At 50.1% G+C, this 23,977-nt stretch overlaps 11 protein-coding genes across 11 annotated transcripts; 7 read left to right on the top strand and 4 right to left on the bottom strand.

The window, feature by feature from the left end:
* Positions 1–265: 265 nt before the first annotated feature.
* UHO2_03879 (uncharacterized protein) lies at positions 266–1,031 on the top strand (the record flags this gene model as incomplete). The annotated part of the gene is made up of 2 exons (XM_041559836.1): positions 266–889; positions 984–1,031. 2 exons carry the CDS (start codon positions 266–268, stop codon positions 1,029–1,031), a joined length of 672 nt encoding a protein of 223 aa, XP_041415770.1.
* A 166-nt stretch (positions 1,032–1,197) lies between these two features.
* Positions 1,198–2,979, bottom strand: UHO2_03878 (uncharacterized protein; the record flags this gene model as incomplete). Its single annotated transcript, XM_041559835.1, has 1 exon — positions 1,198–2,979. One exon carries the CDS (start codon positions 2,977–2,979, stop codon positions 1,198–1,200), a length of 1,782 nt encoding a protein of 593 aa, XP_041415769.1.
* A 348-nt stretch (positions 2,980–3,327) lies between these two features.
* Positions 3,328–4,485, top strand: UHO2_03877 (uncharacterized protein; the record flags this gene model as incomplete). The annotated part of the gene is made up of 1 exon (XM_041559834.1): positions 3,328–4,485. The coding sequence occupies one exon, from the start codon at positions 3,328–3,330 to the stop codon at positions 4,483–4,485; it is 1,158 nt and encodes a 385-aa protein (XP_041415768.1).
* A 127-nt stretch (positions 4,486–4,612) lies between these two features.
* Positions 4,613–5,528, bottom strand: UHO2_03876 (uncharacterized protein; the record flags this gene model as incomplete). Its single annotated transcript, XM_041559833.1, has 2 exons — positions 4,613–5,359; positions 5,448–5,528. The coding sequence occupies 2 exons, from the start codon at positions 5,526–5,528 to the stop codon at positions 4,613–4,615; spliced, it is 828 nt and encodes a 275-aa protein (XP_041415767.1).
* Positions 5,529–5,971: 443 nt separating this feature from the next.
* Positions 5,972–7,456, top strand: UHO2_03875 (uncharacterized protein; the record flags this gene model as incomplete). Its single annotated transcript, XM_041559832.1, has 1 exon — positions 5,972–7,456. One exon carries the CDS (start codon positions 5,972–5,974, stop codon positions 7,454–7,456), a length of 1,485 nt encoding a protein of 494 aa, XP_041415766.1.
* Positions 7,457–8,455: 999 nt separating this feature from the next.
* On the top strand, positions 8,456–10,930 carry UHO2_03874 (uncharacterized protein; the record flags this gene model as incomplete). The annotated part of the gene is made up of 1 exon (XM_041559831.1): positions 8,456–10,930. The coding sequence occupies one exon, from the start codon at positions 8,456–8,458 to the stop codon at positions 10,928–10,930; it is 2,475 nt and encodes an 824-aa protein (XP_041415765.1).
* Positions 10,931–17,802: 6,872 nt separating this feature from the next.
* On the top strand, positions 17,803–18,866 carry UHO2_03873 (uncharacterized protein; the record flags this gene model as incomplete). Its single annotated transcript, XM_041559830.1, has 2 exons — positions 17,803–17,826; positions 17,919–18,866. 2 exons carry the CDS (start codon positions 17,803–17,805, stop codon positions 18,864–18,866), a joined length of 972 nt encoding a protein of 323 aa, XP_041415764.1.
* Positions 18,867–19,297: 431 nt separating this feature from the next.
* UHO2_03872 (uncharacterized protein) lies at positions 19,298–20,440 on the bottom strand (the record flags this gene model as incomplete). The annotated part of the gene is made up of 1 exon (XM_041559829.1): positions 19,298–20,440. One exon carries the CDS (start codon positions 20,438–20,440, stop codon positions 19,298–19,300), a length of 1,143 nt encoding a protein of 380 aa, XP_041415763.1.
* A 571-nt stretch (positions 20,441–21,011) lies between these two features.
* UHO2_03871 (uncharacterized protein) lies at positions 21,012–21,863 on the top strand (the record flags this gene model as incomplete). Its single annotated transcript, XM_041559828.1, has 1 exon — positions 21,012–21,863. The coding sequence occupies one exon, from the start codon at positions 21,012–21,014 to the stop codon at positions 21,861–21,863; it is 852 nt and encodes a 283-aa protein (XP_041415762.1).
* A 552-nt stretch (positions 21,864–22,415) lies between these two features.
* UHO2_03870 (uncharacterized protein) lies at positions 22,416–22,619 on the top strand (the record flags this gene model as incomplete). The annotated part of the gene is made up of 1 exon (XM_041559827.1): positions 22,416–22,619. One exon carries the CDS (start codon positions 22,416–22,418, stop codon positions 22,617–22,619), a length of 204 nt encoding a protein of 67 aa, XP_041415761.1.
* A 205-nt stretch (positions 22,620–22,824) lies between these two features.
* Positions 22,825–23,367, bottom strand: UHO2_03869 (uncharacterized protein; the record flags this gene model as incomplete). The annotated part of the gene is made up of 1 exon (XM_041559826.1): positions 22,825–23,367. One exon carries the CDS (start codon positions 23,365–23,367, stop codon positions 22,825–22,827), a length of 543 nt encoding a protein of 180 aa, XP_041415760.1.
* Positions 23,368–23,977: the final 610 nt, after the last annotated feature.

The following is a 23,977-nucleotide window of genomic DNA, read 5'->3' as shown; positions in this document are numbered from 1 at the left end:
TCTTTCACTTTTCCTATCTTTTCCTTTCTTTCTCAGGAACAATTAATTGTATTGGGGAGCGCTTTGTTCTCTCTTCTTTTGCCTCAATTTGAGCTCTCTGAGCTCTATTGTGATCAGCCTTCCAGCGCATTCTCTCTCACGGCCGAGTATTATCTCCACTCGACCTTTCGACGCTCAGACATTCATTATCCTTCTCGACACACCTCTCTGACATCGTCTCCCTGCTCTCACAACTTCCTCACCACAGCTACGAGCTTCCAACAGCATGTCGGCAGCAGCAAGAAACGTCGGCGTCACCGCAGGCGCATCATCGTCTCGCATGGTGGCCAGCGCCTTCCGTCATTCAGCACTCACTCGCAGCTCTCGAGCCCTCTCCTCCTCTTCCTCCAACAGCAGCATCAACGGCCCATTCAAGGCAACAACACCTTCCACCTCCACCACTTCCACATCTCCAACACCCAGCAACATCGACTGCCTCAGCTGGGGCAAATACCTTCAACTCCGAAGATCTCGTCGTCTCGCAGGCATGGTCACCACCATCCCCACCACCTTTCTCGCAGGTGCTGCAGCCGGATCTTACTTTCTCACTCTCGAAATCGACCCTAGCAACTCCATTGCTGGTCTAGATCCAATCTACATCAACGCCGGCTTGACTCTTGCATGCACAGGTCTCGGCTGGCTTACAGGCCCCACAGTTGGCGCTTCGATTTGGGCGTTGCTTCACAGGAAGAATGCAAAGCAGATCGCGCAGAAGGATCACGATTTCTATGAGCACATCAAGAGGAACAGGGTGGATCCGACAAGACAATCTGTGCAGAACCCAGTGCCGGACTACTATGGAGAAAAGATTGGCAGTATTAAGCAGTACAGGCAGTGGTTGCGTGATCAGGTAGGTTCCAACTCTCTTTGCCCAGACTTAAGTACATCTGTAGGCCATCTAGCTGACATTGTCTTTTTTCACTCTCTGTTCGTTCCTCTCACAGGCCGCATTCCGACGCAAAGCAGCACATGGACTCGAGCAAGATGCATGAATCTCAAAACTGTAGCTATATAACGGAATGCTATCTCCCACTACTCAGACACACTCCCAGACATTTAAGCCCTTTCCTGCTACGAGCCTGTTCATCAAGCGCGGTCTAGCACGATGACTTGATGATAGTATATGATGGATTGGTGAATTGCGAGATGTGTCGTTGTTTAGTGGCGGTGCTTTTTTTCAACCTTGACTCTCCCCTCCTCGAACAAATTTCTTGGTCTGAAAGGCCACTTTTCAAACATCCGAGCCAAGCATGCCCACTGCACGTTCGTCAGCTCTCCCACGACATGATCTGGTAATATTACCTCCTCTTTCTTGATTAATCCCTTCTGGACCTGTTCTGGGCTGGTCATCTTGAGCACGTTCTGTCCTCCCGGAGCTACGTGTGTCAGAGCATCCCCAATTGGCTTTGTGCGAAGAATGAAGAGGTTTCGAGTGACAAACTCGAATGCTTCGATCTCGCTTGCTTTCACCAGCGGTTCTTGCTTGGGTGTAACGGTCATCATTACCATCCCTGTACGTGTCAAGCCGGTGGATGGGTTGCTGTTCGGGATCAGCGAAGTTCCCGAAACTGTGACTCGGGGACCCATGGCCATTGTGGGTGGGAAAAAGTGGTGGCCGTGCGGTTGCAACTCGTGTGCGTAACGACCAACTTGAACATCTGCGAGACATTGTACCGTTGTTCCAAGCTTACCACGCGAAGCTTTGTCTCCTGCTTCAGCTAAGCATCGTTTCGCAAGAGACTCTCCACAAATGAAACTGAGCTGGATACGTCCGTGTCGGAACAACCAGATTCGATTGGCGATAGCTGTGATGATCTGCGCAAAAAGCTGCTCACCATACACAGTGTTGGGAAGTTGAGCGAAGAAGATGATCGGCGAAAGCTTCTGCCAGCTTGCATCGGAATGAGGAAGCGAGATGAAATCTGAAGTGGAGAAATCCACAAATGAGCCATCCGAAGTCGTAACCCGGTTGTTGAGGTGTGCAAGCCTGCCTGAATCGACAAGTTTATTGTACGTAGTCCACATATACGCAGACGACTCGAGAATGTCAAATCTCTCACCCGATCCTGGCTGCTTTTCTTCCATTTGAGCTTTAAGAAGTCCAAGCTTGCTGACGTAGCAAGGCGTCGATTCGAGCGCAATCACCTTCTCCACCTTGGGCAACTTGAGCATTTCGTCAGCAAACGTTCCTGGTCCGGGGTACCCTTCGATAATGGTCACCTTTTCCCCCTTGCGTTCCTCCGAGGTAATTCCAAGTTTTGAGATTATGTCTTTGATCGTTGAACGATTGCTGATAAAGTATCGATAGCTGGTCTCGTATGCTTTGGAGTTGGGGAATGCCTTCTTCCATTGGCCTCGTGGTGGGAGGTGGTCGTACGTCATCTCTGACAGCAGATACTCCGTCTCTTCTGCGGTCAAGACTTTTCTATCATTCGCTGCAGCTGCTGCTGCAGCTGCTGCTCTTGCTGCTGCAAGCGCTTCCTTCTTTGCTAGTCTTGCTGCCCCTTTTTCCGACAGTTGACTATTCTTTCGTCGTCCGGGTTTTCCCGTCTTCTCTGGTTTCTGCACACTTGATTCTGTAACATCTAAATCAATAGCAGCTCCCACAGCTCGCCTTGTTCGTCTTCGACTACGAATTGGGACGCCAAGAGCTTGATTGGCCAAACGGATGGCTTCCATTTCTTCCGTCGTGCGACGCTTGCGTTTTGGCTTGACTGGTTTGGTTTCGCTGGAGCCTTGGCTGGCAGCTTTCGTTGAGTCGATAGTGATTGAAGATGCCGAATCCAGGGTGGTAGACGTTCGAAATGTCCTAGGGGAAGGTCCAGCTCGTAGTTGAGCCAGAGCTGCTACTCGTGCTGAGCTGCTCACGGTCACAACGCTTCGAAAGCTGCTTGCCAGCTCCACGATCGAAGCTCTTGTCGTTCGGGCTATCGAAACCATCTTGTTGACTTTCCCTCAAAGCTATTGCTCAGTGTTTGATGGAGTAAAGATCGAAGTCGAAGGTAAAGGTGGAAGGTATAGTCATTTCGTAACGCTTTCTTTGAGGAATTTCTGATCAAGATTTCTGCTTTTCTCTACGCACAAATTCGAAATTCGAAAAAGTGGGCCAAATTCTCGGAAGACGGAGTCTAACTCAAGCCTTGAACCCTTTGCCTGCCTCCACGCAACTCAGCACTCGACCTTCTTCCCTCTCACTCTCTACTCTCACCTCTGAGCCATCATCATACCACGCCAGGATCGACAATCAGAGGCCAGCCTAGAGAGCACCTTGCTCGGGCAGCAATCAAGATGTCCTTCTCCCTCTCCGAAATGGACGATTCGTTCCGTGTCCTCTCCCTCCCACCCACAGCCACGGAAGCAGAGATCAAGAAAGCCTACCGCAAGCTCTCCCTGCGCTACCACCCCGATAAAGCAGGCAAAGATGTCGACCCCATCAAAGCTGCAGCTCGCTTCCACGAAATCAACCTCGCCTATGAGACGCTTATGGACCCCGCTGCCCGAGCGCGGGCCGTGCAGCGAAATGCGGAGGACACAGCCAAGCGAGAAAGACAGCAGCAGTACGAAGGCAAGCGCCGGCAAATGGCGGATGAACTCGAGCGCAGTGAGAAGGAGGCCCTATCAAAGCGGCAGGATTCTGACAAGAGGGCGAGAGAGAGGATAACAAAGATCGCCGAACTGCAAGAAGAGTCTAGGCGATTGGTGAAGCTGAAGCAGGAAGAGATCGATGCAAAGGCGAAACAGAAGCACGATGCAAAAGCGGCTAAGAAAAGGAAGGATGAAGAGCAAGCAAAGGCTGAAAGGGAGCCAGAGCTTCATCCGCTAGACAAGACGGTCAGGGTGCAATTTCCTGCGTCTCAACTCTCCCACCTTGCCGGTACACCGGAAGGATCTCTCTCAGCACCGGATGCACCGCTGTCAACGCCAATGGCGAACACCTTGGCGAATCAGTTTGGAGAGCTAGAGCATCTGCAGTTCCAGCTATCTTCCTCGGCGAAGAAGACGAAGAGAGAGTTGATGGCGCTGGCTACCTTCAAGACTCTTCAAGATGCATGGCAAGCGGTAGTGACCGGCGGCGAGATGCGATGCACAGGGCTGCTGGAAGAATGCTACATCGGGTGGGCAAATTATACAAAGGTGCAGCGAGGAGATGGAAGCGAAAGCAAGGACAAAGTCTTTGTAGAGCCCGAGAGAGTCAAGTGGTACAAGGAGCATGGGATCCTGCGGCCGAGCAACGTTGGCCGTGTACAACCATCGAGAAGATCGCATGTTGCCCAAGCGGAAGTTTTAAAAGAAGAGCATGGCCCATCGAAGACAAATGGCGGAACATCGACGGCGGCGGCAGTGTATTCCAAAGCCTACGAAGCGCAGACGCTTCAAAGGCTTCGCGAAGCAGCGAAGCAAAGCTTGCATTCGACGTCGCAAGCTCAACCTCAAACAGCACAATAGAACAGCAACGTCATGTACTTTTATCACCAGTGTGTAACACTCTATACCCGATGGTCCTTAGCAAACATCACACCTCTTTTTCAACGATATGTGTTATTCCGTATGATGACCATGTTTGCATGGCTGCTTAGTGACGCTTGAGAGCAGCAAATCGTGCTTCTAATGAATCGTACTCTTCCTTGTCCGTCTTCTTCTTTGGTGGTACCGCCGCTATCTCTGCTGGCTTAGCTGTACCATTCTTTCCCTTTCCATCGGTTGTTGCACCATCTGACTTTGCTGCATCACTTGCCTTGTTCTCCGTTTTGACTTTTGCAGATCCATCTGCGCCCTTCTCTTTATCTGCTGCATCGCCAGTTAGCTCCTCTTCCACCTCCTTCTCCTCCTCTTCTTCCTCAGGCTCCTCCACCTTTGCCTCGGGCAAGAGCGGCGAGGAAAAAGCCACATCATACGCCTTACAAATCTCAAAGATATACAGATCCACCAACTTTGCATCCGGTGTATCCACCAACAACTTCGATATGACCCTCTCTGGTACGCAGCCGTCCTTGTTATCCATCACATCCTGTGCGAATTCTCGACCATATTTTGCCATGAGCATCTCTCTCAGTACGTGCAGCTCTTTGAGCTCGGTACGTGGCGCAGCGTGAACAATGGCGCATAGGGCGGGGAGGATGCTGATGTCCGGTTCGCGAGTGGGTAGATCGACGAGTGCGAAACGAGTGAGAAGAGTCTCTGCGTAGAGTTCCATGAGCTCGAGAAGTTCGAGATGGATGTCTTCGGAGATGATGCCTTCAGTTTTGATACGGGCTGTTTCGAGTTTACCTTTTTCGACGAGAGCGGAGATGTCTCGACGAGCTTGTTTGGCCATGGCTTCCTGCAAAGCGCCAAGCGACGAAGGATGATGCGGATTAGTGTCTGAGCCGGGCATGTGCACGGGAAGCTTAGAAGCTGTGCGAACTCACCTTCTTCTCTTGTAGCATCTTGCATCGTTGGATGGTCAGCTTGAGCTGCACTTTTGTGCGAGCTCCGTTGTATGGCACCATGATGGTGAGACAGCGGATGTGTGGTCTGCAGCTGCAATGATGGTATTAGTGAGAGAAGTACAGAAGATGCATTCGAGGTTGAGCAACCTCGGCTGTGGAGAAAGGAAGCATCGCTGGAGAATTGACCGATATGCAGCGTGGCCCGAGCTTGCATCAACGCAGGAGAACAGCCCGATTACAGCATCCCCACAGCGAGATCCAAATCCGATCCGATCGACGCGTCTTCGCGAAGAAAGCGAAGAAGACGTCAATTTACTCGACGAACACCAAAACGCGCCTTTTTTGGAATGGCGAACAACACTCTTTCAAGAGCGTTTACGAGCAGCTTCAGACCTTGCTTTTGCTAACCATCAAGTCTCTTCTCTAGCGGACACACCATTTTGAAGCTCACTAGTTACTTGCCTTCGCTTCTACAATTCCCTGACACCGGCTTCTAGACAAAGATGGCCTCGGCAGCAGTCATGGCGTCTTCCTCGGCGCTCCCTGCCGCTCGACCCCCGCCTCCTGACATGGACCTGGACGACAATCTCCCCGACAACGCCTTCACGTCGATCGACGAGCGAGCCATCGAGATACGCGATTCGTCCGATCCCATGTCGATGCTCAGCTTCTACCGTCGACTATTTCCTTGGAAACAGCTTTTCGCCTGGCTCAACCACGATCTCCCCCACATGTCGGCCACCAAATGCTTCACCCATCGCGAGTTCGCCTTTACACTCCAAAATGAAGCTTACCTCCGTTACAACTCTTTCGCATCAGCCGACGAGCTCAAGAAGGAAGTCTGTCGTCTAAACCCAGCCCGTTTCGAAATCGGACCTGTCTACACTGCCAAGCCCAAAGACAGGAAAACCGTCCAGAAAGCTTCTTTCAAGCCAGTCCAACGGGAGCTTGTGTTCGATATCGATATGACCGATTACGATGAAGTGCGAACGTGTTGTTCGGGCAAAGGTATCTGCAAAAGATGCTGGGCGTTCATTGCTGTCGCGGTGCAGGTGCTGGATGAGGCACTGAGGGAAGATTTCGGGTTCAAGCATCTGCTCTGGGTGTACTCGGGTCGTCGTGGTATCCATTGCTGGATCTCGGATAAAGAAGCGTTTGAACTGGCGGATGATGCGAGGAAGGCTATCGTGGGCTGGCTCGAGGTGATCAAGGGAGGCGCTAACCAAGTCAAGAAAGTCGATGCTGGTTGGATGGGTAGTGCTGGTGGAAGGAGTTTGCATCCGAGCTTGCGACGTGCTATTGATGGAGAGGGAAGCGAGAGTGGTCCGTTGAAGCTTGCTTTCGTCGACACTGTGCTCAAGGACCAGGACTGCTTCCGCTCGCCAGAACAGTGGGGTGTTCTACTCCAGCTGCTGCCCTCACCCGAAGCCGAAGCAATCGAGAAGCTCCGCTCGAAATGGGAAAGGTCATCCAACCGATCGAGTCTCGAAAAGTGGCAAGATGTTATGGAAGCCGCCCAACGAGCCGGCGAATACAAGAGCGAACGCATCTGGCGTCCTTGTCTCGAAGACATCATCCTCCAATACACCTACCCTCGCATCGACGCCGAAGTCTCGAAACATCTCAACCACTTGCTCAAGTCGCCTTTCGTCGTTCACCCAGCCACAGGTCGAGTCTGTGTACCTCTCGAGCCAAGCAAAGTGTTCGACTTTGACCCCGAGAACGGCTGTCCTACCGTCGCACAGCTGCTTCGCGAGCTCAACGCGTACGAGGCATCGCACAAGGATGCATTACCAGCAGTCAAGAGCAACTATAAGAACGAGCTAGGAGCCGCAGCTGATGGGTTGGGAGCAACAGTGAAGCAAGATTGGGAAAAGACAAGCTTGAAGCCCTTTGTTCAACTGTTCGAGAAGCATTGCAATGCGATTGCTAAGGAGACAAGGGCGTTGAGGAGAGCTCAGCAGGAACAGAACGCTACCGACTTCTGAAGACGACCATATACCCGCGCACACAGCCACTTTATTCCGCATTGCTTTGTATCACTCACTTGCTTTGACCTGATGATATCGATCCCTCTCCACTTCAGAAAGCCGAGGCCCGGCCTTCTGTGTCTGTCAGCAGATGTGAATTTGCGGAATGAAAGTAGCAGGCTTAGCCAGCCTAACGAGCACAGATCAAGATTAGAAAGCCAAGGCGCAGCTTTTGTGGTGTTGGTTGAAAGAGCTTTGCGAAGAAAATCGCAGTCCCGCCTGGACTCAATCGCACGAAACATAACCAAATTGGGATGATCACGTGATGCAGAAGAGGGTCCTTCTTTCTCGGCCATTTTGGACTTTTTCGGCTGCGCGTCGGCTGCTCAGCGTCCAACGCGAAAACCAGCAAAGCCACGCTCAGAAGAGGCTTTCATCTTGCTTTCTTGCTTTCTTGCTTTCTTCAAGCCACGACCTTGATTCACTCCCTTCATTGCCGTCATCATCTGCCGCTTATAGGTGGCTGAACTCTAACAATTTCTGACGCTGCTGTCATATCGAAGCAAGCCACATTTGGAGGCTCAAGTCACTCACGCTCCTTGCCAGCATAAAAGAAGCGCAGCAATACTGGTTGCGTCGCGAAACCTCACTCTTCTTACCCGCATCACTTTATCCTCGAACCCTTATTCCGCAGCAATCTCACCTGCGTCCATCCGTACGCAGCATCGACAGACACACACATCCTAGCGTCCGCCTCTTCTGACTTTAAGGGTCACCCTCCACTTCCGCACTTGGTCCAACGCCCGATAAGTGCTGTGTTGCTTAGCGTTCTCATCGACAGCAGTCCAACAGGTCTCCTGCATCATCACGCCTTTTCGCAAGCGGGAACTTCCAACCTTCCGGACAATACGCTAGCAGCACCTCCGCAATTTGTCTTCAACATCAATCCGCAACTACACTACACCCAACACCAGCACAGGCGCTCTCCGACCTGCACCATCTCGTCCACTAGCCACCATGTTGTCCGCAGAACAAGTCGCACAGGACGAAGAGATTTTCCGTCCGGACGGTTTCATCAAGATCCCCCGCTCCGATGGCGATCCCAACTACGGCCCACCCAACACTGCCATCCCCAGCAAAGACGAAGTGGAAGTCAACTACCACCACATCTTCAAACGTGAAGAGAAGCGGCACGACAACTGGCGTGCCGCACTAGGCGAGCAGCTAGCCCAGCACTTCAAACTTCCCCCAACCTCCCGCAACAAGACCAAATGGAAGCTCTACGATTTCCCCACGCACTACACCTTCACCGAGCAGCGGAAAGGTCCAGCCAACGACCCACGCACTGATCCGTATCTTTTCGGCAGTCAAGCGCATCGGTTCCGCTCGACAAAAGAGACGGTGGATCACCTTGTATGGTTGTTGATGGATCCTGATATGAACACTGCTAACTGTCGGTGTAGGTACTGTCATAAGGGGCCACGTGCATCGACCGGGGGTACTAGTACACCAAAGAAGGCTGCGGGAGGGACGAAGAGGAAGAAGGATCCTGCGACTGCTTCTGCTGCTGCGAACGCTGGTCGGAAGGGAAGAAAGTCGCAGAATGGAGAGGAAGCGGAGGTGCAGACTCAATCTTCGATCATTGTTCGCGGGGCGGAGGTGAGTCGTCTTGTGCCAGGAGTCAGTATTGCTTCGGTGCCGCAACGCGATCAGGAGGTGATGCATGAGTATAAGCGAGGCGAGAAGGAAAGGTTCAGGGTTGGAGAGGTGGTCTGGTGCGAATTGGATCAGCCGGTTGTTGATCCGAGCAATGCGGCAAGAAGAATTACCGCTTGGCCTGCGGTGGTGTTGGATCCTACGATCGAGTTTATGAGAATGCTAGGGTACGATAATGACGATGACGTGAAGAAAAAGACGAGTTTGGAAGCTATGACGGCGCCGACGAGACGTGCGGTCTCGCCGCCGACGCTGGGTGGGGAGACGGAACAGAAGATGTCGTATCTAATCACATTCGCTGGGACAACGGAGAAGGTTAAGGTGCCTGGTTCTTCATTGACGCCGTATTTGATGGGATTGATCTCGCAGGAGTTGATCGAAAGTGATTTGGGTACGAAGGACGACCATCCTTGGTTGTTCAAGCAGAACGAGTATCCGAATATGAATCTGTCGAGGCAAGCGCATCTTCCCCCGCCAGACTACACCAAGTCAATGGTTGCATTCGGGTTTGCGGTCGAGTCAGTGGCCTGTTTGCGTCAGCTATACAACTTGACCGACGCCTATTCTGGATCTGACACTCCGGAAGGTGTGCTTCGAGACCTCGGTGCGTCGGGCGATGCACCGCAGGGGATGCGCTACTACCAAGGCATCTACTTCGGTCTCGAACGTATCTGGGTGGGCGACGTTGTCCGGCTCAAACTTTCCAACAGCGACATCAAAAAACTGCAACGTCAACTCAATTCCGCCGTCGTGGCGGAAAAGCAAACTGGCGCACCAGACCCGCCCGCAATCATCCTGGATGAAGACGCATCGTACGTCCTCCAACTAGCAGCTATTTACGAAGATCCGAAGATGCCCAAAACCGTTCGTGTCTCAGGGGAGATCTGTCAGATTATGACCGCGGCCAAGTACAATGCTGTCAAAGCGGAGATCGAAGCTAGCATCAGAAAGCTTGATCAGGATGACAGTTTGGATGCAGCAGCGAGACAGGAAGAGGCGAAAGCGTTGGAGGCTAGATTGCCCAAGCCGAGCATTCTGGTTGGCAAACCGGGCTTCCCTCCCATGCCACCCCTTCCTCAAGGATTCGTGATGATTTCGCTCAGCGATAGGCTCCAGTCGCGCATTCCGAAAGAAACGACGCTCAGTATTGGACATGTAGCAGGAAGAATCTATCCTTCGTTCGGTATGCACTCGGATGGACCAAGGGTGGTGGAGCAGATGAAGCAGAAGCCGGAAGATAAAAAGTTGGCAGCGGATGAAGACACGCAGGTGGAGCTAAGGGCTAGGTTGAGTGTAGCGGGTTTGTTGAGTGGATGTGTGAAGGCGATGCGGGTTACGGTTCATGCTTGGACTAGGACGGCGGCGTTCAAGGGGGCGTTGGCTATGGCGAGGGATAGGTTGAGTAGGGCTTTGACGGGTGATTTCGATGAGGAGGGAGAGGCAGTTGTGGAGGATAAGCTGAGGACTCCGGCGAAGAAGAAGGCCAAAACAGCAGCGATTGAGACTCCGGTTAAGCCTTCTGAGCAGGCTGCTGTTGGGGCGACTAGTCAGGCTGCACAGTCGACCCAACCGACACAGACGGAAGAAGTGGCTTCACAGCCAACACAAGTTGGAGGCGGTGGTGGGGCAGGTGCGGATGTTGAAATGTCGCCTTCGTCCGAAGATGAACCGCCTTTAGCACCAGGATGGGTCCCTAGGAAGTCGAGAAACTTGGGTAGCTGGTACTACGTCCATACTGAGACGAAGAAGACTCAGTGGGAGAGACCTACCCTCTAATCGCCCCGGCCATATTCACACTCAGCATTCTTGTCAACCGTGTACCTCTATCAACCCTATCCAGCCCGATATCGATTCAAGCAGCAACACAGAGAGAGGGGTGTGTCATTGAAGTCTTTGAAGAAACCGAGAGCACGGAATCGGGCGGGGAGACGATCGGGCTAAGCGATCTTCCTCTACGCGTCCACCCAACAAGCCTTCCATGTGTATGTTTCGAAGCAAACAGAGAGAGAGTTGAGTGTGCATTTTCTTCGCTCTGCCTGGCAGTTGAGGGAGACGCGACAAGGTAAAAATTCCCAAAATGGAGAGGGGGACTTGGGAGTTTCTGGACTCAAATTGCAGAAACAGCCAAAGGGGGTATCAAAGTTTTTGCGTTTTGAAAAATGCGGGTTTTTTGAAAAGCGCGTTTTTGGAGGGAATTTGAACCCCCCAAGGAAATGCAGGTTTCCAAAAATGTGATGAAGTCATACAGCCAATAAGAGACATAACCTAACAGTAAGCATATGTTACTTGTCCTGCTCTCATTGCTATCACCCATTGCTTGCTTATATCTTGCTTTACTCTTCACATAATGCACTCAATGTAATGTTTCATATGGTGGTAAGAAGGGTTGTATTCAACAGCAGAAGAGAGAGTGCCTGTCAGATTGAGAATGGTTGCATCAAGGCTCACTCCTGTCTCCTAGCTGAAGCACTTTGAGTCATGGCATTGTAGTCCACAGTAGTCTTCTCATGATGTCAAGACAATGCAGTAGTGTCTTCCTCATTGCACCTAGTGGATCTGAACAGTGCCTGGAACATTTCCTCTCAAAGATCATGTGCAGCAGAACTTCAAAGTCTTGACACTGCATACTGTGACATTCCTTGTGTTGCAGTGGCAAGATCCAGTTCATGTTCCTGCTGATTTGTGTGTCTTGTCATGCTGAGCTCTTGTGTATCCCTGACATCAAATTGGAGGCTTTGAACAACCTCACTAACCTCATCCTCAGAGAAAGAGGGCAACAGCAGGTCGGCAATATCAGCAGGATGGTCATATCAACTCAAAAAGGTGTTGTCAGAGGTCTCGCACCTGAAACCTGATATCTGTAATAGAACCGCATCTATTACAGGTCCTGTCGAGATATGTGGTAGAGTGCTGTGTATTATTTTTCTTGACAAGATATGTCATAGAAGAGCCTCTATGACTTTTCTCACTTGAAGATGTAGTAGTGTGATTGCTATTACAGGTTTTGACTGACTGCTGTGGACACTCCATCCAGAGGTAGCTTGGCATGTTCAATAGCTATAGGAACATTGTACTGACACCAAGGTCTGGTGTGAGTGTGATTGTTTGTGGTGCCAACACAAGTGTCCAGTGTGTCAACTGAGTGCTTGAGGTGATCCCTGGACTGCAGTGGATGACTGCCTTCGGTTCTAATCGTTATCCGGACTGCTGGTTACTATGAACTGCCTGTCATAGAGGCTGCACAGGAAGATCCAAAATGAGATATGAGGAGCCTTTTGCACACAAATTTGGGAAACCAACCAGATCATGGGTTTCCAGTTGTTCTCACCTGACAATGACCATGTCACATCTGTCTGGTTGATTCTGCTGAAATCAATCAGAATATGACTATCCAGTTGATTTCACCAATCACACTGCAAGAAGTGGCCACCAGCTTGGAACAAACCACTGGACTACAAGGAGACAATGGGAGATTTGGTAGGGAAGATCTCCTTGGTCAAGGGGGAGGTCAGGACAGTGGGAAAGGTTTCACATGAGAGGAGAAGGTCTGAGCTCAGCCAAGAGAAGGTCTGAGCTCAAGAGCAGGTGGCAGGTTACCACAGGGGGGACATGCTCTTGATTGCATAACCCAGTCACAAGGTAGACTGCATGGATGGGAGTGGAACAATATGGATGGTCACAAGGCCAAGGAGAGCCATCAGATAGGGGCCAAAGGAATGGCCACAGATTGGAGGAGAGGGGGATGGGCTGAAAGGACCAACATTGGTACCATGAGGAGGACAGGCAACATCAAGGGGAATGGCACATGAGGAGAAGGAGGAGGACAAGGACACTCCTCCAAGAGGAGCAGGAGCAGTGCCATGGATGACACCCTCCAAACACATAAATACTACTACTTCACCATAGCATACAAGTGGATCCTCATCCACTCTACTCTTTACTTTATTTACCCTTACTTAGTTATGTACCATTGCAATAGCAAGAAGCTTTTGCAACAACATCTCAAATGTGTGTGTAGCATCACCATCAGACATCAGCACTGTAGGCAGTGTTCCTCTCAAACACCTGCAGTCCAGTCCATCACTGTAGGTGGTGTTGCTCAACACCTGTGGTCCAGTCAGTTATTGTAGGTGGTGTCTAACACCTGCAGTCCAATAACTCCTGTCTTCTGTAGGTGATAGGCATATTGCAGTCCAGGCAATGACAAGAGCATAAGCAACAGTACTATGAACACTCATGCTGTATAAGAGAGTGTACACACTCTCCCCAGGAAGTAACAGATGTGCCATGCAACCTCTGAACAGAGTGTTCAAGGTGGACAGCTGAAACCTACCAGAATGAAGCTGTCTGGTTATTTTCAATCAAAACATACCAAGTAGTTCTTACTCAATTGATCTCACCAAAATCAATCAGAAACACCCAATCTGGTTTCAGGCATGTGACCGCTTACACTGCCTTTGGACCTCAGTGAGCGGTGATACAACACACGCGCTACAATGGAAGCAATCTACTGTGATTGCAACTTTGCTGACTGAATACTAAGTATACTTATGTGAAGTTATAGCTAGTAATATATGGTGTAGAGTGGATGGGGATCCACTTGACCACTTAGGATGAGAAGGTATGGTTATACACATCTTTGCAGTGTCGCCAGCGACTCTGCTCTGGCTCTCTCTCCAAAGGGTACCATCTTCGTCGAGTACTGTGGTAGAGGTCTCTACTGGGGTGTCTCCTCTGTCACAGGGCCAGCGGGCCAGCGCAAGACGGGTGCGCCAAATTGATCGACGGCATTCATGGTAATGTTGCACAGGATCAGCAGATCAACATATGAAGGGTGCACCAAGTTGATTGGTGCCAATCATTGGGGATCAACAGAGCTAATTGGGCTGGTAGCACATATGATTTATGAGATCAACCACACTCTGGGTTCCAGGTTAATCTCACAAGGATCAATTGGAATCAGTTGGATCAGCATGCCTCAGCAAGTTGGCCGATATGAGCAAGTACCAGGAGATTCAGGAAGGAAGGTACTGGCATTAGAAGGAGAAGCATATGGAGATAACCACATGTAGGAGTGGGGGACCAAGCTCAGCATCACACAGACAGTTACCACTCGAGGGGTGCATGCATATAGTCACACAGGCCCAAGCACAGGGGTGACCACATGACCAAGGGTTTGGTCATGAGGTCCAACAAGTGGCTAAAGGGATTCACAAGATAAGGTCAAGAAGGTGGTCGCCAGTGAAGGGAGAAGGAGCTGTGTCGAAAGGGGTCATCACACATCATCAGGCAGAAAGAGAGCATGAAGGCAAAAGGGCAGTGTTGCATAACCCTTATGCTGTGCAAATGGTAGGGGTGCAGCATCAATGGGATTGATGCCAGCAGGAGAGACAGTGTTGAACAGGGGATGAAGGCCCCTCAGGAGGAGCAGGATAGGTGTCATGGGCAACACCAATTGAATGCATAAATACTCTCATTCTACCATAGCATACAAGTGGATCCTCATCCACTCTACATGCTACTTACTTACTTACTTACTTGACTCTTAGTTTTGTACCATTGCAATAGCAGTGCTCTTGCAATGACCCTCAAATGTGTGTGTTGTATCACCATTAGGTGTCAACTGTAGGTGGTGTTCTTCAACACTTGCAGTCCAGTCCCTTGCTGTAGGTGGTGTTGCTTGACACCTGTGGTCCAGTTAGTTATTGTAGGTGGTGTCTCACACCTGTGGTCCAGTAACTCCTGTTCTCTGTAGGCAATTAACATATCATGGTCCAGACAATGTCCAAGAGCATTATCAACAGTACTGTGAACACTCATACTGTAGGGAGAGGGTATCACTCACTCTCCAACAAACAGTGTACATGCCATGCAACCTCTGAATGGAGTGTTCAAGGTGGTTAGCTGAGACTTACCAGTCAAAGACATCTGGTTACATTTAAGTCAAAACTTATCGAGTAGACCTTACTCAATCAACCCCATCTATACCAAACAAATAACACCCAAAACTAGTCTCTGGCGCGCGACCGCTTACATCCTCCTTGCCGAGCCCTGCTTCTCCTGCTCCTGTGTCGAGGAGAGCCAGCGCCATCTCATCATTGATAGGGGTCACCCCACTTCATCCTAATGACAGTGCATGCCCCCTCTTTCATCTACCTCCTGACTTTGGCACCCATCTTCTTGTGCCAATTTCATCATCATGTAGGGCCCCTCCCTCATCTGGTGGCAACCTCAAATGTCCTTGCCACTAATCTCCACTGGGTCTGTTGTACAATCATCCTTGCCACTAATCTCCATGGGATATGTCATACAATCCTGTTTACTACTGATCCTGGCAGGATTTGTGATACCATTATTGCTTGTGCTGATCTAGGTGAGATCTGTCATAGAGCTGTTTCTTCTACAGATCTTGGGGAACTCTATTGCAACTCCCATGATCTGCCTGATTCCTCAATTCCTGCACTCCCTTCATATGACTTGACAGGTCTTCCTGCTTCCTGCGCACCCAGGCCCATGACAGGCATGTCAGCCTTGTCATCGCTGGTGAAGTCGAGACTGGGAGTTGTGATAAGTGCTGTGGGATTGGTATAGAATCAGTGATTAATCATCTCATGCATCTTTTTAAACCAAGTGTACTTTGTTGACAGGGCAAGGCAAGATATGTAGGACTGTTTGAACATACAATGGGATACTGCAATAGAATTAGCATTCAAGCATGCTGTTGCAAGTAAGATTGCAAAGACTTACTGGGTTGGATGCATCCATGTCCTCCAGCAGCATACCAGCTCCAGTGAGTGAAAGCTTCTTCTTCTCCCTGTAGTATGTCTCTTGCAGCCACCTCAGCTTGGCCTTGATGTGATTGGGCTCAACAGATGCACCTGGGAAAATCAACTTGGAGATCTCCCAAAAAATGGGATGTTTGCAAAGTTTGAGGGCTGGACTGCTCTCAGCTGATTCTCAAGATGGCAGCAGAGCATGCTGGTAGGACTCATTGTTGTAGAGGATTGTGATGAGGTGAAGAACATTGGCACCCAACCATGTGAAGTTCTTCTTGCCTGTGGCAGATCTAGAGGCTCGAGTTGGACAGGAAGTGGGGATGTCAGGAGTGCTTGTAGAACCAGATTGAGACAGCACAGGCATGCTTTTGGTCTGAGTTGCAGAGCTTGTAGGTGTAGTGGACTGCCAGAACAACTGTGCAGAGATGTCAAGAGAATCATCAGTGGAGGTGGTCATGTTGAATGAGTGCAAGGAAGGAGGGAGTAAGCAAAAGAGTGATGAGAGTGACAAGAGGAGAGAAGGGATGTGGAGTGAATTCCCTTCCATGTTTTCACAATACTGTCTCCTGACCTGCATTTTTAAAAAATGCGGTTTTCTTTTTCACTTTGCACAGCTTATGTAAGCTTTTGTGTTTCTTTTGAAAAACACACTCTTCAAAAAACCCGCGATTTTAAAAACGCAAAAACTTTAATACCCCCTCAAGTCCCCCTCCGGACTTGAGCTTGTACTTAGAACAACACCATTACAGCAATTCTGAATGCCTCAACTCTGGCTTCCTCTTGGCAGGGTTGAATTTTAATGAAAGAGCAACAAAAGAAGCCACAAAGTTGAAATATATGCACCGCTTCATTGAGGCCACAATCAGGCTATCTTTGTACAGGCATGTAGCAACTGCAATGCCTATCATATTCAAGTGAACTAAGGCCATAAACATGAGTATATATATCTTCACATCATCTCTGAGAACATTGAGCAGCCTCAGGTGAGTTGAGTGTCTCTCCTGCAGAGCTCCTGAGCTGTTGTCATGTCAACCTTGATGCATTTCATGTGTCTGGGTGAAGCTTGTGAATAAGCAGTGTTTGCTTTCACAAGCTTCGCTCTATCAGCATTCTGGATGAACCTTGGAAATTTTCCGATGTTTCTTCAACTCACGACGACGCTGGAGCCAACAACTTAACTTTCCTTGCAACCAACAACGAGTCCCGAGGATTCTTGCACTCTTTCTCTTTTCCACACCAACTCATCTTCAGCTCTGGCTCACAATTGCCGTGCTTTGATTGACCCATCTTTCACTCTTCCTAGCATCTCTTTAACGAACACGATCCGAAGCTGACGAAACACAGCGAAACAACGTCGACGACTTGTGCATTCCCAACGAAAATCATTTTTTAAGCTAAGCTCTTCGCAGGTGCGAAACGAGAATCACAGCAGTCACCGTCCCTGTGACGGGCCAGGCTTCTTGAAAGACAGTCTCGTGCCTCGCTTTTCCCCAATCTTCGCAGCTCGGCATCTGAGTTCTTTATCAGCATCTATAGTTGACGTTCTGGCAATCAATTTCAGGAAACTATCTTTCACAACAACGGCGTCACTTGTTTCAGCCCTGTTTGGTCTTCTTCCCACCTCTTCATATCGTCTGGCTCACTTTGTACCCATTGCAACGTTCCGTCGCCTGTCTCGACACAAGACCAGCACCTGTAAAAAAAAGCATCGCATTGATTGCAGCATTGGCTTCCTTCCTCGGATTGCAAATCGAACCACGATTCAGCTCTGGAGATAGGATTCTGTTTCAAGCTTCAACGACCTAACGCGAACACCAGCAATCGACTACGCTCTTCATTACCGATACACCCGGCTAGCAGTTGTACTTCATTATGACTTCTACACCAGTTCAAAAGGTACGTTCTCACCCCTTCCACCCTCCCTGGATCAAACCCTTTTCATTCGATACTGACAACTACCGTATTCTCTATCCATCTCCCTTTGATAGTCGGTCCCACTCACATGTTCAGGCCACACCCGACCAGTAGTCCATCTCGAATTCTCCGACTTGCAGGATGACGGCACATACTCCCTCCTCTCCTCCTGCAAAGATGGCAATCCCATGCTTCGGGATTGGCTCGGAGACTGGGTTGGAACCTTCCTTGGACACAAAGGTGCTGTTTGGTGTGGCAAGTTATCTGGTGGTGATGCATCCATCGCTGTTACTGGATCTGCTGATTTTAGTGCGAAAGTGTGGGACACCTTCGCGGGCGACTGTTTGCACACTTTTCCGCACAACCATATTGTGCGAACAGTGGCTATCAATGGGGAAGGGAAGAGAGTTGTTACAGCTGGACATGAGAAGAAGTTGCGATTGTTTGATTTGAATCGTCCGGATGCGGAGGCGCAACTTTTTAGTATCGGCGAAGGGGGGTTGGCGCATGAAGGTGTGATTAAATCTTCTGTTTGGCATAGAGGTCCCGCAGGAGAGAGTACAGTGGTTAGTGCAGGGGAGGATAAGGTGATTAGATGGTGGGACACTCGAACACTCTCCAAGACTCACGAAATGTCTTTTTCGGATCCTATTACTTCTATGGAACGCTCATCCGGCATCTTGGGCGAACTCCTCACCGTAACCAGCGGTAAGGAAGTTTACTTCATCGACGCACTAACCCGCGAAATGAGGAAAAAACACACACTCCAAGTCCCAGTCTCATCAGCATCACTCCACCCAACTCTCGCAGATAGATTTGTAGCAGGGAGCAGCGGAGACGGTTGGGTCAGAATATTCGATTTCGAATCAGGGAAGGAAAGAGAGTTGCACAAGGGTCATCATGGTCCTGCTCACGCAGTCAGTTATTCTCCGGACGGTGAATTGGCAGCTAGTGGAAGTGAAGACGGGACTATTAGACTTTGGCAGACTTGGCCTAGTAAGAAGTATGGATTGTGGACGTGATCCTCCTCGCAGTCCAGGTAATGATGGTGGTGGAAATGGGATGCAGTAGCGGAGCGCACCATTCTAACCAAGTGACAATTACCGCTGTCCGATGTACTTAGCTGCCAAGCGGAATTGCGAAGCGGAATTGAATATCAGGCGTATGGACAGCGAAGAATGAACCTCGCATGTGATTTTTGAGCAAAGCGCTTGTTGGGTGTGCGTTTGTGATCGGACGAGACGACCTTGAGAGTGATCTCGGAGGGAGAGAGGCTTTTGTCGATGAGATGCGATCTCTCACAGCCGATGCATTGACGGTGTGTTCTTAGACCTCAGGATGCTTTCTTCTCACATCACAACACTTCGTTCTCACACATCTTTGAGGTATCAATTCGAATGGTTGTATAGCAGAAAGAATACAAGTCTATCTTCTCTTTCGCTAGCTCCACGGTTTAGAACCACTTACTTCCAGCATCACCAACAACCTTCCTCACCTTATCCAGCGCAGGAGGCTTTGTATATTTCGGTTCATCTCTCTTCAACACTTGCTTGTATACCTTGCTGACCGTTTCGGCGGATTCGGGAGTCCATTTGGCTCGCCAAAAGTGAATTCCTGCCGGGGTCAATGCTTTCCTTTCCACGTAGTCTTTTAGGTTGAAGTCATCTCTATCACCCACCTCTACCTTTCTTCCACCGGAGGAGGTAGAGGTTTGTTCGAAAAGGATGGTTGTGTAGCGGTGATAGTTTGTTCCTTGTTGTGGATGGGGGGGGATGTACTCTACTGCCATATCTTTACCCAAATCAATCAGAGGGGAGCTCGTGGCAGAGAGACTAATATCGGTTTTGAGCGCCAGCAAGCTCGTCTTATAGCTCTGTGTCTCTTCGTTCGGTTGGTCGGGATCCACTATTGCAAGTGTGTACTTTTTAGGCTCGGTGTGGAAGACGTTCACCTCAACTTTGGGAGCCTTAACCGAATCTGCCACGGGAACAAACACCCCGGCCAACACATCCCCGCCTTGACTGATATGATCCGTATACCCTCCTCCCTCGCCAAAGCTCAACTGCACATCAACCACGGGCGTAATCGCCGACAAAACATCCGGAAAGATATGCATCAATCTACACCTCTCCATCAGCTTCGCTAGTACACCGGAGTCCTTACGCCAAACTCGCTCTCGAAGATGTCGAAAGGCAGGGTTGGAAGCATCGTATGTGGTGGGAGAGGAGGATTGGAATGCAGCGAGAAGAGAAGGGTCGTTGATGCTAGCTGCGATTTGATACGATTCTTTAAGAAGGGCGCGGTCGGCAGGGGAAAGAGAAGCGTAGTCGGTGTCTATGGTGGAGAGGCGTGAGCGAAGGTGGGAGGAGTGGGAGGAGAGATAGGAGAGTGCTTCGTCGTATGCTGGCAGTATGCCGGGTTTGAGTAAGGGTTGCCATGGTGTCTCAGAGAAGGTGCTGGAAGAGGAGGTGCTGGAAGAAGATGAAGAAGCTGCGGCTGCGGCTGCTCGAGCAGAGTGTAAGATGCTGCGCTTTGAGGTGGGGGTGGGGGCGCCACGCAGGATAGTTCTACATGCTGTCCTTGAAGCGGAAGTCATCGTTATGTTTTGATGAACAGGCGGCGTTGGTGTAGCGAAGACGATGATTTAAAGGTGTTGGACAGATGAGTTGGACGAAGGAGTGTGGAAAAAGTGGTCAAGCGGTCGGAAAAAAGTCGGATAGCAAAGACAGAAGACGTCCTTCCAACCGCACGAGAAACGTCGCCCGCTCCAGTGATTTTTCGGGAGCATTTGTCGGCAAGGTAGAATGTAACAAAGCTCGAAATGCGGGAAATTGGTCACTGGTCACTCCGCGGAACGTAAAGCTGACGTGAGCGTGTCAGTGTGTGTGCGAGTGTGGAGGCATATTCACCATTTCATCCTTCATCGAAACCGAGCCGATGTATGATGGCGATGATTCACAATCCTACACATAGTCCAAGAGGTGGCTGGCTTGGGACAAGGATGAATCACAAACTGGTCACGAATCCCCGCGTGTGTTTCACAGCATGAGGATGTATCTTGTGCAACGTCGCCCCTTGAGCATAGGGAAAAGCTTTATCTATGCACCCTTCCCCACCCACTCGCTCGTTTCATCCGCGCACCATCGCAACGACCTCAAAGATTTACGATGCAACTCTGGCCTATCTCTCTACTCCGTCAACAAGGCTCCACTTCTGCTATTACCACTACAACCCTCATCTCTCTTCTCGCCGGAATCACCGTCGCTCCTGCTGCTGGTTCTGCTCTAGCTCTGCAGCCTCGATTTATCCCCACGCTTGGTTTGGCAGCTAGCAGTGCCGCACTCGTCTCTGCAAATTTGCCACCCACATACGTAGCAGCCGCTGCACCCGTGAACGTCAAACAGAAGATCTTTCGTCTAGGCAAACCTGCCGCAGATATCAAAAGAGCTTCACAAGCGCTTTATTCCACCATGTCTTCCTCCACCACACCCACCTTGCCTCAGAGCAATGACTTCGACCAGTACAAGTCGACCCCACACATTGATCCAACCCCAGAAACCGCTCAACTCGTTCGTGATGCTCAAGATTTAGCCTCCGCCAAACCATCCCCTGCCATCTTTGCTCGCTCTTGGTCGCCGAGCGCTATCTTTGCTGATCCAATCTGTCATGCTGAAGGTAGCCGCCAGTACCTCGCGCAATGGTACGGTGTGCCTGCAGCCTTCTCCGAGTCCGAAACGCTAGCTTGGAAACTAGTCAAGCAAGAACCAGGTGAGGTCCAGTATGCGCAGAAGCAAAGATATAAGGTGAAAGGTTTAGGTATGACTAAAGAGATAATCTCAACCGTGGTAATGGAAAGAGACGCGGGAAATAAGATTACTAGGTTCGAGGATAGGTGGAATCATAAGCCTCTTGGAGGGTATATCAGGTGGCCGTTTAGACGGTTGAATGCTCTCGGTTTGCCGTTTCTTGTGGGAGTGCCGAAGGAGACGAAGCAAGCTCTGAACCATAAGGATCTTTGAAAAGGATGAAGCATGAATTGTACATTGTGTTTGTTCTTGGATCGTAGAACGAAGATTTGATGTTCCTCATCGATCATGATAAATGGCTGTGAGAGTGAGGGTGTCATGTGTTTTGTTGCGACGATTCGCAAGAGACAGGCAGAATCAAGACAGCGTGAAGATGAGAAGCGAGCACAAGTGAACCAAAGACGAGATGTCCACGCCCGCTCCAAACTCATGTGCAGAACAAAGACCTTCTTATCACACTTCCAGCCGTCTTCTTCTCAACAACCGCTTTCCCCTCATCACAGTCACAGCAAACATCATGGTAAGAGTTGATAGGACTGGCATGGTAAGCCGTCAACGTTTGTATTCGGAGCGTATCATCAAAGCCAAGGGTATCAAAAGACCTAATAGCGCCGACAAGAACAACCAAGATCGTTGTCAGCATCCTATTCCTTTCCTCTCTCGAAGAAGCAATAAGCACAAGGTTTGAGGTCGAGCAAGGTGTGTATATCGTTGTGTTCAGATTAATGCCCTGGAAAATGGGTTTAGTGGCAGGGCGGATTCGCCATGGCTTTGTACGAAGACCGTCGTGATATGTTGATAGGGCTCATCATTCGAGTATACCACCCACCACCTCCTCCATTGCTTTTACTGTCTTACTCACATTCTTTCTTCCTCTATCTTGTACGAGGTGAAGAGCTGAAGGTACTACAGCAACGAACCAATAAAACAAGTTCGGACGTGGTTAGCAGACCTATCACCAGCGGCTGAGTTATGGCGAGTTGTGGAACGAGGAGAAAGGGGGGTTGGTAGCTCATTAAACAGCCTAAAAAGTATCCATCATGAAGCAAAATTCGGACGGTAATTTCCAGCATCCCTCCCGAAGGAGGTGATACAAAATGTAATCTTGGCTGACCATTCCCACCACATTACACCACACCCTCTATCTAGGTATGTTAGGGGGAGGGGGGACTCACTATTTATCGTAGCGCTGGTCGCTACTTTTCATTTCGATGGGGGTGAATTTGTGGGTTGGAGTGGAAGTGACTCGTCGTAGAGCTTTTTCCATTCCGCTGACCAATACTTCCATCTTGCGACTGTAGGCGGTTGGGCTGGCGATAAGCATGATTACCTGTTTGCGCAGATCAAGCGTCTGAGCTGCATCGATATCAGAGTCTTGCAGACGAAAAATGGCGGTACGGAGGGCAGAGACGAGACGGGTGCGGGTACGGTGTCGGATAACGGCGAGTTTGTGGATTCGTTTCTTGGATGACATTACGAATATGCGCAAGATTGGCCGACCTTCCGCCGACAGAGGGGTTGGGTTCGGGATTGGCTCCCATCGATCTGCATCGCCCTCCTTTGAAGGAGCGGAGGGTTGGTAAAGGGGAGAACGTAGATGCCTCCTCTGATGAGTAGCAGGATCGATCGGCAAAGGCAACCAACTCGGCATCAACCTCGTTTCATCCAACCGTCCCAGCTGGTCCGTAAGATGTCGAGGGAAACCCTTGAGCACCATTGTAAAGTCTTCGCAATGAAAACTCGGATCTTGTCGATTCGGGACGAAAAAACTTTCGGCGGTTTTATCCAAACTTGAAGGAGGTAATGGTTTCACCTACACAGCACACAATGAACAAATGCGAGCATGTATGTCAGTAATCCTCGTCCATTTGTACTATCGAAAAAGTAAGGGGAGAAAGGAGGAAGGGAATGTGGCCAAAACCCTAGGTTGTAGCCTCAAACGAGCATTGGTACATAGTACCTCACTCCAAGTGCTATGAAATTAGGGTGCCAGCCCAAGTACATTCATCCCGGCACTAACCCCTTTCGCCAAACTACCTTCCACCCTTTCGAGAAAGGGTTTCGGGGAACAAGGGAAGATGGGGAAAGCGCAAACACAGGCGAAGAGGTGACAAGGGCACATGGATCTAGGCAAAGCCGCCGCCAGGGTTATCGCGTTTTTTACACTTCCACTCGCCCGTCGGTTGGGACAGGCTCATGGCTTCCTCATGTGTCGAGGATGTCGCTCCCAATCAGACGATATTGTGCTAGGGACGCGGTACGAATCCGTGAAGACTCAACCGCACCACATGCACCGGCGCCAGTCATCCACAGAAGATGACGGATGG

This window comes from Ustilago hordei, assembly GCF_900519145.1.
Source record: "Ustilago hordei strain Uho2 genome assembly, contig: UHO2_contig_07, whole genome shotgun sequence".
In the NCBI taxonomy this organism is placed as follows: domain Eukaryota; kingdom Fungi; phylum Basidiomycota; class Ustilaginomycetes; order Ustilaginales; family Ustilaginaceae; genus Ustilago; species Ustilago hordei.
The sequence above is the reverse complement of the archived record's forward strand: the minus strand, read 5'-3'. Positions and strand labels throughout refer to the sequence as shown.